This window comes from Typha latifolia, chromosome 6 (assembly GCF_019914945.1).
Source record: "Typha latifolia isolate L0001 chromosome 6, TyphaL0001v2, whole genome shotgun sequence".
Lineage (NCBI taxonomy): Eukaryota > Viridiplantae > Streptophyta > Magnoliopsida > Poales > Typhaceae > Typha > Typha latifolia.
Genome location: NC_133091.1, coordinates 203,972 through 218,277, shown reverse-complemented (window position 1 = coordinate 218,277; position 14,306 = coordinate 203,972). Strand labels below are relative to the sequence as shown.

Sequence of the window (14,306 nt, the reverse complement as noted above, 5' to 3'; positions counted from 1 at the left end):
GATTAGGAAGGGGAAGAAGCACGAGTACCCTTGGCCTGATGAGATCGATCCCAACGTTTAGGGCGGGTGCCTCAGCTATTTGTCCCATTTCGAGCCTCCCAAGGTGAAAGTCAAGCCTATTACTTTGCCCTTTGAGAAGCCGCTCATGGACCTCGAGAAGAAGCTCATCGATGTAAGCCCTTTGAGAAACCTTGCCGCAGTTGTGAAATAAGTTTGAGTGCATTTCTGGACTACAATACCTTTACCTAATTGAGTTTCTAAATCATGCTGACCTTTTCTGACAAGATAAAGAGGGAACATGAATAGCCTTGCTGTTGAGTTTTCCACAGGATACTTATTCATTGGTTATTGCTCTCATTTTTCCCAGCAAAAACACTCGTATATAATTATTGATCATCACATTACGTTCTAATAGAAGAATACTTTTGTAGAAATTTTTGGTTGCGAGAAAACGTGAACTCAGCTGGTAAGCAACGCTTGTATTATATTCAGGTTATTGTGAGAATTCGCCAATGCTTTCTTATGAACTTCACTTTATATTTCGATCCCCGTATACGTGGTGACTGGAGAACAATCTGGAATTGGAGAAATTGAATATTCACATAATCAATACTTAATATCAAGAATTGATGATATCCTTTGTAACCAGATTGGTTGAGAATTCACATGAAGGCTTGATATTATTTTGATTTATGCTCGAGAAGTTAGTTGGGAAAAACAAGGACCTATTATGCATGCATGATCCCGTCACAGACCATATGATTTTGATTGACAGTTTTGACTTCATTAAATGAAATAAAATTAAGAGGTATACATAAGACTGACATATTCCATTCCAAGACGTCCATCTAAAATGCTTAATAACTTATTCGCCGGAATAAAATTAAGATGCCTGAATGTTACATTCTTGTTGCAAAGTTATATCCCTGCCTCATGCGTTTATATATATACATGTGCAGTGAAACCAGACTTATATTATTAGTAGAGGTTTATTGTCTTCTTTCCTCATAAACGCAACTTCTTCGGAATTTGATCTTGCTGTTCCGTCTTAACTAGATTACGGAACAGGGCAGGCCTTTATATCCCATATCTCTTCAGCATACTGCGCAATAGTCCTGTCGCTGCTGAATTTGCCACTTCCCGCAGTGCTCAAGATGGACATTTTTAGCCATCTTTTTGTATCCCTATAACAGAAAATAATATCAGAGCAAACCGTCAGATATAAAACGAGCCTGATCTATAGTTTGAGAAAAATTACATTCTTTTGCTTTTAAGTTGATTTAGTATAACATATGAATGGAGACCTCATCAAATTGGTGAGTCATTTTCCCTACTTGTAGGGCATTGATTAGAATAGAAATAAAATTATAATTATGCTCGAGTCTGTTTCCTTACTTGTATGCTTCATCCACCCTTGATTGTGCATCAATATAGCTTGGGAAGTCATAACCAACTAGGAAATAGTCCCCACGTCCGTAGCCAGAATTTCCTTCCAAAGAATCCAAGAGAGGATTGTAGTCGTAGCTACCAAATGCACCAGCCCTTATGAAATGTTTGGCTTCTTCAAAACGTGGGTCGGGTGTAAACTATAGAAAGTCAAAAGGAATCAAGTTAGCAACCCTGTTTCATAAAATTCCAAACGTCCAAGAAAGCTAGATAGATAATTTTAATATAATTTGAAACTATGGGTGCATATAGAACTTATAAGAATGATGTGCAGTGCCCAACAGCAACGAATATTGCAGAGGGCCACAAATAGATTCATGATTCGAACTCCATGGATCCTGGGTGATTTTATACTATAAACAGTACTATTGCAGGTGCTCTGGATGCTATTATAGTATTAAGCATTAAGAGACCACTAAGAAGGTAGCATGTAATGGCTCAGCATATACCAGTCCATTTTCTCTGTCCTTCCGCAGCCTTGGAACTTCATCTGCTTTGGCACCAAAAAGGAAGAAATTTTCTGCACCTATTTCTTCTCTGATTTCAACATTTGCTCCATCCAAGGTCCCAATTATGATACAACCATTTAAAGAAAATTTCATATTGCTCGTGCCACTTGCCTCCATGCCTGCAGTACTTATGTGCTGAGATAGCTCGCTACCAGGAATGAGAATTTCAGCTACAGAAACATTGTAATTTGGAATGAAGACAACCTGAAAATTTCGTTACGAACAACTACGTTAATTAGTCTTGATACACTGTACTAAGTGCACAGATGTAATAAGATGTTATAACAAATGAATATATATCTCTTAAAGAAACTTTTTCTCAGTATCATAAATATGAAAGAAAAAGCTGAAACATCACGGTAAAGAAAGCAGTAAGAAATCTCCTACTGCAGACTCAGCAAGGATAATAAAAACTGAAACATTTGCATAGAAGTTATACTTGACTAGTCAAATTTCCAAGGTCACTGGTATACTGTAGCACGAGAAAGTTTGCAACTAATTTGGTCAGGATCATACAAGAGAGATTGTTGCCTTAGTGACAAACTAAAATTTAAAATTATCATACCTTCAAATAGTTGTTAATTTCAGGATCATTGTTGACTACAGAGCCAACATCATTCACCAGTTTGACTATTCTCTTAGCATTGGTATATGTTGCAAATGCTTTTCCTCCAAGCATAATAGTACGCGGAGTCACTTTCTTCCTCTCTTCTGAGCTCATTTCCTACATTGATCAGTTCCAATAGCCATATTAGATTGTATGACTGAACAAGCTTTTAAACAAACTTGCAAAGCAGCACCAAAAAATCAATTATTTTTAGCTTGAAATCTCTTTAAGTTATAACAATTCTTCAATTAAGTTTAACACTGGGCATCAATGACTCCAGAAGACAAATAAATGAAACTTGGGCATCTCAAAGTTTGAAATTTCTCAGATGTGATCCATAAGATGCTGGAATATACTTACGCTGAAACACTAATATTTTAATAACAATAGGTGAAGCGATGGGTGGGTAATCAAATTAGTCAAATTAGTCTGGCAGATTTTACTAGCAGACAATTACAGCTGATAAACATCCTCTGTCTATTTCAGTATTTATGATACACAGATAATATGTCAATGGTAATTTTGATTGAAAGTGATAGATTTTCACCTTTAATCTCTTGTACCTATAAACGGCTCCCAAAATGTTCAGCAGCTGTCTCTTGTATTCATGAATGCGCTTAACTTGTATGTCAAAGAGGCTATTTGGGTCAATGGTCACACCTGTTACTTGAAGTACATACTGTGCCAGTCGACGCTTATTGGCCAACTTTGCCGAAGCCCACTCAGCAAGAAGCTCTTCATTGTCAGCAAACTGTTGAACAGAATGTTACTCTAAAGTGCAAAGCGAAAAGCACAAAGTTGAAAGCATATAAGCAAGCAAGCAACATCTACATACTTGACGGAGCCCCGTGAGGAGATCAAGATTAGTGATCCACCCGTCTGTCTTCAACCATTTGGTGATTATGCCACTTAACTCAGGACTGCAAAATCGGAGCCATCTGCGAGGTGTAATACCATTTGTTTTGTTCTGAAATTTGCCGGGCCATATAGAGACGTAGTCTGCAAATAACTCTGATTTCAAGATGTCACTGTGTAATTGTGCTACTCCGTTCACCTACAAATATTGTGATCAAGTTCATTTAAAATTTATGTCTAACTTAGAAAGAGAGCAAATTCTAATAGAAACATCAATGCAATATATTGCGCTTGGGGAAAGGATCAGGGAGATTGTCAAGACGCTGCTCTTCATGTTTTTAGTAAGCACTGAAAACAGGAAGCAGGTTATTAACAAGTTGGAGAGAAAAACAACCGTCAACCAGCAGGCGGGTCTGGAAATAGAAAATATGAAATCAAATAAATTTTGTACTAAACGTTAATATATCTAGTAATAGGATAATTGTTAGAATATTTAACATAACTAAAGAATACATAGATAAAGGATAAGAATAACATCCAATAAGCAGGAAAAGTGAAGTCACTTTCACTTATATATGAACATAGCTGACCTTCTTTTTACCCAGGCTAATATTACTACATTTCAAGATGCTGGTAACATGCAATTTAGCAGTCACACAGAGGAACATGAATAACGATTAAGCATTCACTTTATTCAAACAAAGAGACAGGCTTACCTTATGAGAAGATACAACACACAAATTTGCCATTCGCACTACAGGCTTCTGGGGATTCGAGCTATCTAGGACCCTCATGGAGGGTATCTTTCCCTCCATGTCTTTTCTGGTGGAAGATATCATTGCCATAAACTTCAAAAGACAAAAAAAATTTATTACGCAAACTTGCAAAATGATCCATTAAAATTTATGAGAATAATAAGCATAAGGATCATACCCTCCTATCAATTTCTTCTATGATTTCCATATGACGGGGAAGAAGTTTCCGCATTACAGCTTGTGGCCATTTCTCTAGTGCTTCTGGGAGAACTGTGTGATTGGTGTATGCAACAGTCCTAGATATCATGGGAAAAACCTGGTAGGCAAAATAATGATAGAAAAACAAATCCCAAGACAAACTAACCACGAGTTTACCTCGTTGTCACATCCCAAGCTTCATCCCAACCAAGTCCCTCATCATCCATCAATAATCGCATCAATTCTGGGATTGCAAGAGTTGGATGTGTATCATTCATCTGTACAGCAACCTTGTTAGGGAACTCAGACCACTCAACTTTACCAGCTCTTCTCTCCTTAAATCTGACAATAATATCCTGCAAATAGTTTCAGCAAAGATTACGTATCCAACTTTGCAATGTTGAAAACCTAAATACGTAGATCTCATATGCTAACAGCCTGGTAGCTAAAAGAGATCAACTGGAGTCAACTCCATCCTTTGTAATAAACTCATAGATTATTGCATACTTTGTGCAGAAGTAGCAAACTGCCACTTTGACTATAAAATTTTGATTACTGAAGGAGTCAATGCTTTTGCTGGAGTCATCCTTCTCAACCTGATCCATACTTCATAGGCAAAACAGATTCAGAGAAGTATTTCAGATGCTGAAGATCTTTACTCTTTTCTTAGTCATTGTGAAATTGTGTGACAGATATGGCATAAGTAAACATACCTAGAAATCTAAGACAATGCAGAATTAGAGTAGGTAGCAAATAAATAAAAGAGATCACATGAAGAACTTTATCAGGTCAGTGCATTTTGTACCTGTAGTGATGCACTGCACAAGAAAAACTGTTGCTTCAATCGAAGAATCTTGCCATTTTCCGTAGCATCACCAGGGTATAGAACAGCACATATCTACAGTGTAAAGTTCATTATAATCTTATATTAGCCATCACAGGGTTAAAATAATAAAAATCTAATGTTCCACAGCCACCTGCTTACAAAAAAATGGGTGAATAATAATTAATAAAAGGACAATACTGAGATAAAATAAATCAGTGACTAGTTTCTTAAAAACTTGAGAAACAATGCTGGACTTTTGAACTTTCATTTTCCACTATGATCTGCAGTAGCAATAATTTTGATGACAAAGTTTACTCATTTAAGAATCAAGGCAACTTAATAGCATGGAAAAATGGAACAGGCAAGAGAAAGGGGAATATCAAATGACCAAAAGAAGAAAGCACAGGAACAAAAGAAAATAAAAAAATTGTCCATGCTGTACCAATGCGTTACTGATACAGTTTGAATGGATGGCACATAAACTGGACATTTCATGTGGCTTTGAATCAATGGATAAGGAGATCTAGGTAATGATAAGGTAAGAATAATAACATCCCCTCATGCCTTCTATAGAACATACCTGCTGAGCTTTAGAGTGTAGTTGAGCAGCAGATTCGTACTGTCCATCATTGAACTCAAATAAATTAAAATCTTTTGCACTAGCTTTAGCTTCCCAAAGGCGAAGACTGATCGTATTTTTTGTTTTGTATCCAGGAATTGGTACATCATAAGCCAGTGCCTGAATAATTTCTCCTTCAACCCATTTTCGACTACCACGTGCAAACATCAAGAATGAAAAACACTCATTAATGGATATAAAGGTTCAATCTGCAGAACTAATTTGATTACTTTCTAAGCAAAATTAGAATTCTAGCTTTCTGTTTAAAAAGAGTCACCAAAATATTCAAGTTCATGTTTTCCAAGAAGAGATTCCACAAACCATTCAAGGAGTGTGAAAAAGACATGATTAAGATGCAGACTTCTAGGAAATTGACATGTAATTGCTAAGAAAAGGACAATATTTTATACCACATGAAGACTGAAAGTTGCTTTCTCTAATCAATAGTGAAAATGAATGCAGTCTCTTTTGCGAGAAGGGAATATAGGAAAGACATGTATTGACTAGACAGGCCTTTTTTGTCTATTGACCTGTTGTAACTGTCGACAGTTTACTTGTCATCAGATCCATCATTCATACTTCACACAAAACTTCTACAAGTATTACCAGTAATATAAATAATATGGAGGTTTAGTTGGCAGCATAACTATTTTGTGCTCAACAAAATGTGGTGATGCTACAACTTTTCTGTGGTTTATTTGATTTGGCACAGGACAGCATGCAAGAAGAATAAAAACAATTCACAGGGCAAAGATTCCTACCATGTACAGCCACAATATAACACATGGAAGGAAAAAAGACGATCCTGTTGGTATAGAGGTATTTTAAAAAGGAGAATGCAAATGTTTACAACTTTACATTTAATAATGCTGAAAAACCGATTCATCTCAGTACTAAGAAATCTGCACTTACGACCCAGTAGGGGAGAGCTCAACATGGCCAAAAAATCTAATAGGATATACAATGTCGTGCCTGACAATCTCCCATGGGCTGAACTTCTGCCAAGTCATACATCAAGAAAAAACAACTTATTAACAAGGAACAAAAGGCTTGAGAATTTGAAAGAGTTCGTACTGTTGATAATACCTCAAGCCAATCTTCAGCAACTTCTTCTTGACCCTCCTTGGTTATTTGCTGCTTGAATAAGCCATACTTATATCGTAGACCATAACCCCAAGCAGGCAGATTTAGTGTTGCCATTGAATCCAAAAAACATGATGCAAGTCTGCCCAAGCCTCCGTTTCCTAAAGCCGCATCTTTCTCCTAAATAAAAACAAGAAATCAAAATTGAGAGTTAACTTCATAAAGCCAAACAAAATATATCTTATTTTAGAAAATGCTACCCAATTGGTCAACGCTCAACTCAAGATGAATTTCGACCCTAAAATTTTGTTCAAGCCGAGCTCATCTGCATTTCAGCTTAGGCTACTTCAAGCTACTAACGAGCCCTAACGAGCCCTATGTATCAAGAGAGAGAGGGGAATTTGGCATTGTAAATGAGGAAAAAAGCCCTATGTATGTACAACTGGTTGTAAAAGAGATCTTTCCCAGAATCTGCTTTCCCACCATTACCAATGTATAGAGAGAGGGAGATACTAGCAATGAAAGAGATCTTTACCCAGATTTCCTTTTCCACCTGCCACCATTACCCAATGTAGAAAGAGAGAGAGAGAGAGAGAGGAATATAAGAACTGTAATATATATATCAACAACTTTGAGCTTATCGAGTTGAACCCAAACAAAGTCGGCTTATGTTTAGACTCAGCTCGAAATGAATTTTGAGCCTGAAATTCTGTTCAGGCTTGGCTCGTTTACATTCAAGCCGAGCCGAGGTCGAGTTGCTCATTTATCTTGACAGCACTAACTCAAGCCCTAGTAAATATTTGCTAAAGTTGACACCGATCAGGAACCAATAGTGCACAGATCAGGAATCTCATAAACATATCTCAACCATATAAATTTCTGCTTTTCAATATAGCTGATCTTTATGGTAAAGTCACTAGAGCTAAAACTCAAGATAATTGCATGAGCTTGCTAATGGAGACCTCTGCTATTGCGTCATTTAATACCATATAATTTCTTTCTCGTACGTCCCTTGATTTCCTATTGCTTTCCTTAATTTCCAAGACTTTCCACTACTTTCCGTTCAAAACTAGACTAAACCATGAGAAAAACAATTAAGCTACAACCAGCACAAACTAATAGATACCTGCTCTGCAATTTCTTCAAGTTCATGCCCAAATTTCCTCAAAGCATCAGCATACGCATCAGTAATGTCAAGATTCCCGACAGCATTCGAAAGAGCACGACCTTGCAGGTACTCCATCGACAAGTAATACGTCTGTTTGGGATCAACTTTATGGAAATGGAGATACGTCTCATTCCATCTCTGCAACAAGCCCCAAGGGTCAAAGAACAAACCAAGTATAGCAACTCTTTGCGTCCCTTAGTACTAAAATCGCGGTAACTCACCTGAATCAAGTGATCCCGAACGCTCTCTGCCGTGGCGTAAAAAGCTTGCTCCGGATCAAATTTGAGAGGGGAAAAATGAGGAGAGTACTGAGCGTGGTAAGCAATGTTGGATGCGATTTCGGATGGTTCCTCCGCTGAAGGATGTGCAACCGCTTTTACTTTAGCAGCGGAGACGGTAGCACCACCATTGGTATCGGTTTTGGTCGCCATGGATGATTTCACTTCAGGATTTCAAGAACTAGAACAAAGAAACAGCAAGATTACCTAAATCGATAGAGAAAAGTTATGCAAATATAGTAGTAATCCACTCGAATAAATCGGGAGATGGATCGAGTGAGGACTTTACCCGTGTCTTCTCCTCTCTTCGTTAGGAAGAGGAAACCTTCCTCCAGATTGGTGATTATAAACGAGAGGTGGCAAGCGTCACGGGATTTGGAAAGACACGTGACGGGAAACGAGAGATCCGGGTTACGAGTTTGAACTATCTTCCCGGACTGCTTTATAACAAAAAAGAATATAAGATATTTTTTTCTTTCAAAAAGCAAGAGGAAGGGAATTAACGGTTCCGGAGAGGGAGAAGACAAAAGAGGAGGAAACAAATATCACTAGAGCCACCAAAAAGAGCTAGTAGGATAGTTTGAGAGATGGCGATGGTACACTTACTCCGATTTTTTTTTGCTACAGCGATATTTAATCATCTAATAAAACTTGATTAAGCTCCACATATGTGAACTAATATATAATCCAATCTCGAAAATGGCCTAAGATTACACGAATAGGAGATGTTAGTGTTGTTATGTTTATAGTTTTTGAGAGAGAAGGTGTAATTTAATGTTGTCCTAATTAAATTGTTATAGCTAGAATATTATATACCCCTTAAATTATTAAAACGAACATTTTTCTCATTATCGTTAGTGTTATGGCATAGTTGATCCGAAGATTCTATTAAAATCTTAATCAACTAATAAATTGAGATTGGCTTACCTTACGCAAAAGAAAAGAAAAAGACTATTACTTGTCAAAGACAATAATAATGTGACAGGTCCATTGAAACACGAGGAGAATGATACTGTTGCAAAAAGAAATATTCCTCCAAAGGAGAAGGTGGATTGGGGACATCAATCATACTTGATCCTCCTAGTGTATTCTGAATCTTGTTCATTATTTTGGCCATTAAATAGAAGCTGTAGAGTTAAAAGGTAACTAACTAATAAGTAGTAACTAATGGGGATATGCTTAGAGTAAAAAAGAAACGTAACAATTTCATGCTATTGCTCAACTTTACAAATTGAGAAATGTGAGCAGATCAGCAGAGAATTTGATATCTCTATTTATTGACACTTTGACGGATTTTCCGAACAATTACATAAAAATAATTCTACAATCTGACAAAAATTTAATAGCTCAGAAGAAAACTTGTTCTCCAGTGGCGTAGATGTTATAGAAAATTGAGCAGGCGAAGTATAGTACTGCTGTGAGTGTGAGGAAGGCCTGGAAAGATCCCAACCACTGAACAAAGTAACCGGCTCCTATGGTGCTGACAATGGCAGCAAGCGTGCCTGCAGAGTTTGTGATCCCTGTTTACAAGCAGATAATGTTTAGATTCTGTATAATTGAGCTGCAGGTGATTTAGTTATGGACTAACAGACAGTTCTCCATGCAATATACGAACATACCATGTAGAAATCCTGCACTTTTGGGAGCAATGTCCTGCGCAGAAGAATTATTAGAAAAACCATTGTCAGCTAGAGATCAGATTTAAAGACATGCTTAGACTTGATGCAGTTCAATTAAATTACTGTTCTTAAGAGATTTCATGCTTAAGATATACTAATGCCAAGAGAACTTTGGAGAATCTGACAATTTATTTACCTGCACATTTAGAAAGTAGCCTGCTTGACTGAATGAACTCAAGCTCAGGGCAATTGTCATGAGAACTGCCGCGACTGCTGGTGTTTGGGCAAATTTTAAGCACAAAAGCGCTATACCTGGCCCGATAAAACCGATGGACTGCAATATTCCGAGAAACCAACCACAATGTCACATTAATCAAATAGATTCACTAATGCCATGATCATAACATCACAGAAAAGAAAACAAAATTCCTTCATTTTAAAAGGAAATTTTATGATGTAGACAAGAACAAAGAAAGCACCTGCATGATTTTTCTAACTAGCGTTACAGAGCAACCAGATTTGATAAGGGAATCTGATGATGCTCCTGCAACATAACCAGACAAAGCCATCACACTCCATGGAAGTGCACTGAACCATGCAGCTTGTTTCAGATTGACAGCATAAACCTATAAATTGGAGTAAGTCATTATAAAAGATCAGGGACAATGACAAACAAGTAGATACATAATACGGAATTAAATTACATACAGTTTTGAAGTACACAGGCATCCATGAGAGAAGTACGAAGTAACCCTGGAGAATGTAGAGCATTAGATTAGATCTTTTCAGAAGGTTAATATCAAGCTATCCTTATCTGAGTGTGCTTCCAATTGCAGTCAAGCTTACCCAGTTGTTGGCAATATTTGCCAAAAGGACAGCCCATGTTGGCATTTTCGACAGCAAATCCTTTATAGGTGGGAACTTGCCAGCGGTTTCTGTTTGTGAATCAGTCTTCCCAGCTCGAATTAGCTGCAGTTCAGCCTTGCTGATGAGTGGGCTATCACGAGGATCATTTGAGATCGATAGAAACCATGCACCCAGCCATGCAAATCCAAGGGATCCAAAGAGCGCGAAAGTTCCATTGATTCCAATGTGTGACATGATGATAGGTGTTGCAAGGAAGCTAATGACATTTCCGAGATGAAAGCCAGCCATGGAGATACCCACTGCTGTGGCTCGTTCATGGTTGGGGAACCACCTATTCACGTTATGAGTTGATAATAGGAGGAAGTCATTAGCAGACAAAGCAGATAGAACTTCATTTTAGAGTCATCATTTAAAAATGTGATGGTTTACGCATTACATTTCCATTGTTTTGTTACAAATTTAACCGAATTCATATTATTTTCATAAAAAGCAAATTCAAAATAATAGACTCTATCCGTTTCAAATTCATTTTATTTTATTACTAGATACACCCTAAGATATCCTTTTGCTTTAGTTTAGGCAAGGGATATCTTAGTAATTGTGGATATATGTTAACTAACTAAGCCTACGATTAAAATCCAACCAACAATCTATGTAGATTATCTTTCTTTCCCTTTCCACAAAAACTTATATACTAGAGCTCATATGCAGATAGTGGAAATTGCCAATAGAGTAAGCATCAAGGCATGCCAGTAACTGTTTGGGCTTGAAAATGCTGCAGCCAAACGTTGTGATGGGCCAAATATAAATTCATCCTAATGAAAGCATGGACCCACCAATGAGTTTTGAAATACTCTTGCTTACATGCATGTTGATATGTTATTGAATGAGTAGAATAGGAGATTGAGTAGAGAGTAGAATAGGAGATTGGGTAGGCGCTCACCGTGGTAAGAGCGTGCTCATGGTAGGGAAGGCGACACCCTCTGCGAGGCCGAAGAGAGCACGAACCGCAAGTAGCATGCCCGTGGAGTGTTGGGCTGCCCATGGAGTTAGCAAAGTGGCGAGGGACCAAATGCCCGCACCCCACGCCATTACTCGCTTCCCTCCATATCGATCCGCAAGAGCCCCTCCAGCCACCGAAGAGAACAGGTATCCCCATAAGAACGACGACTGCATAGGTTAGAAACATCACAACACGTCAACGCTTTTCTGGTACACTGTGATCTATAATCTATTTATAGTGCACGGAACGCAATGATCCAAGAAACTTAAAAGTTACCAACTCATCGTTATCTCTTCTTTTTTTATTTTTTTGTTGCGTATAAGGGTATGTAATATTTAAGATGGGCTATGGGCAACATAATGGGCTTCGCCCATTGATGACTGTGTCGAGTTTATACTATTTTTTTTTCTTTTTATAATTGAGGATTTTTACGAAAATCGAAATGGAACCTGTTGACTATGTCACACGGTGGAATTTTGGCGTGCAAATACTACGTAGTGCGCGTCTAAAATAACGACAAATTTTGTGGAGCCCATCGCATATTAATAGGAGAAGGTAACGATGTATGTTAATAATACTTTGGTGGAGCATGACATGGAGTCCACCAACAACCTACAACCTTTTATTAACTCCTTTACTGATCTAATGGTTTCACCAAATTACAAAGAAAAAGATTGAAGAAGCAAACGAAATAAAATCGCATTAAATTATCTCTCAAATAAGCTGGTGTAGAAATGCTAACCTGCACGATGCCTAGAAAAGAGCTGGACCAGCCGTACTTGGCGGCGAGGGGCACGACGGCCACCGACATGACGACGCGATCCGCGTTGCAGAGGCACATCACCATCGCCATCATTACCACCAATTTCGCCCTCTCCGGGATCACAAATCCCAATCCTAACCCTTCCCTCCTCTTTGCCACTCCCCTCCCGATCCCCTCCATCCCCGCACTACATGCCACCGCCCCTCTATTACTCCTCTCATTCTTCTTTCTATTACCTCCTCCTAAGATCCATCTCTCCTCTACCCTAATTGCTTTGCTAACCCCACCGCCACTACTACTACTACTACTACTACTACTAGTAAAACTGCTCCTTAACAAGGGTACACTAACCCTACTCGAATCGTGGACCGAGAGCCCAGATCTCCTGGAAGTAGATAGAGAAATAGATCTGAGAGAGTGCGAGATCGCCGCCATGCGGAGGGATTTCTGCCACCTACGGAGATGGAAGGAGGGGGAGGAGTTATACTTCGGAGTTTGGTGGTAATTATGGCGAGAGATGGGGAGGAGGGTGGGTAGGAGATGGAAGGTTATTATCGTCAATATAAAGAGCGTATGCGGATTAACGAGTCAAAAGGTTACGAGATCGTCTGTGATGTTCACCTAACCCGAGCTGTCACCTACACCTACCGCTACCAGGCTACCATACCCCAGAGGAACTAAATAAACATCCAAGAAGACGGAAATTTTGTGACGTAAGGTTCCCCTTTTTCCTATTTAGAAAGTAGTGATTCTGATGTGGCAAGCATACGGCCAATGGCATCGTATAGTAGATTAGCAGTGAAACGTAGCAGTGTATGCACCGTCTGAATTAACTAACAACGTAACGTAGCAATGGAAACAGTACGAGGGAAACGGTCTTCTATGGGAGGACTGAGGAGGAGTACCTACTACCTCGTCTCGTGCTTGACCTCACCAACTTAATCAACTCCAGCACGGACGCGTAGCTCAACCAGTTGGTTTCCGCAATCAAGGTCAGTCATTCAACGTGCTGAATGCGGTGGCTTTGCCGTCAAAGAAGCCCGAACAATCGACTCAGCCAAAGTTGACATAATGCTAGTTTACTTACTGCAGGGCTTCAACGATTGGATGACCACGTGGATTCACACTCACGGCACATCGTCCACGATGGCATATGCAAACTGTCTCACTTAAGAAAGAAGAAAGAGTTGATGTCTGATCTCGGCCATTCTATTAGCTTAGACAAGTTCACAAGATTTGAAGCGTATCGTCTTAGTCTAACAGTATACGAACATCTGCAGCAAGTTGAAGAACTATCAGGAAGGGGCATAGCCGTGCATCATGAAGGTGGAAACAGACATTGGAGTTCAAGTTATGCAACTGATCTAACATTCAGCAACATAGATAAACTGAATTTACTTGGAAAAAAGGAAATATAAAGCGAGATAACAAGAAACACCCGTTTGTACACCACCTGCGGTGTAAAGCTCTTACCAAGAACCAAATCGCCATAAAATCCCTGTCACCGTTTACAAGTTCTATACGACCACAGCATGGGTTTACAGCAGTACATTAGTTAATCAACAAGTTCTATACGACCAGTGTACCTACGAGATAGAACTTCCAAGAAACACGACAAATTAGTTCAAACCTGCTATTTTTTATTTTATTTTTGTTAAATCGAAATCGTTCTTTCAAGGCATGAAACACATTCATCTGCTTTTCCACTTC

At 38.6% G+C, this 14,306-nt stretch overlaps 2 protein-coding genes across 3 annotated transcripts; both read right to left on the bottom strand.

The window, feature by feature from the left end:
* Nucleotides 1-762: 762 nt before the first annotated feature.
* Nucleotides 763-8,854, bottom strand: LOC140790432 (alpha-glucan phosphorylase, H isozyme). 2 transcript variants are annotated; one of them, XM_073140521.1, is made up of 16 exons: nt 8,634-8,854; nt 8,288-8,525; nt 8,025-8,204; nt 6,902-7,078; nt 6,728-6,813; nt 5,777-5,966; nt 5,176-5,268; nt 4,548-4,726; nt 4,351-4,468; nt 4,134-4,265; nt 3,398-3,616; nt 3,110-3,313; nt 2,521-2,679; nt 1,896-2,159; nt 1,396-1,586; nt 763-1,184 (listed from the first exon to the last, which is right to left on the bottom strand). In XM_073140521.1, exons 2-16 carry the CDS (start codon nt 8,495-8,497, stop codon nt 1,058-1,060), a joined length of 2,529 nt encoding a protein of 842 aa, XP_072996622.1. In that variant the 5' UTR covers nt 8,498-8,525; nt 8,634-8,854; the 3' UTR covers nt 763-1,057. The 2 variants fall into 2 exon arrangements, with proteins under 2 accessions (XP_072996622.1, XP_072996623.1); XM_073140522.1 differs by having other exon boundaries at nt 8,288-8,551; nt 8,634-8,783.
* Nucleotides 8,855-9,523: 669 nt separating this feature from the next.
* LOC140790750 (probable anion transporter 2, chloroplastic) lies at nt 9,524-13,248 on the bottom strand. The gene is made up of 8 exons (XM_073140976.1): nt 12,576-13,248; nt 11,774-12,000; nt 10,810-11,161; nt 10,672-10,716; nt 10,443-10,589; nt 10,160-10,297; nt 9,964-9,997; nt 9,524-9,864 (listed from the first exon to the last, which is right to left on the bottom strand). Exons 1-8 carry the CDS (start codon nt 13,029-13,031, stop codon nt 9,692-9,694), a joined length of 1,572 nt encoding a protein of 523 aa, XP_072997077.1. The 5' UTR covers nt 13,032-13,248; the 3' UTR covers nt 9,524-9,691.
* Nucleotides 13,249-14,306: the final 1,058 nt, after the last annotated feature.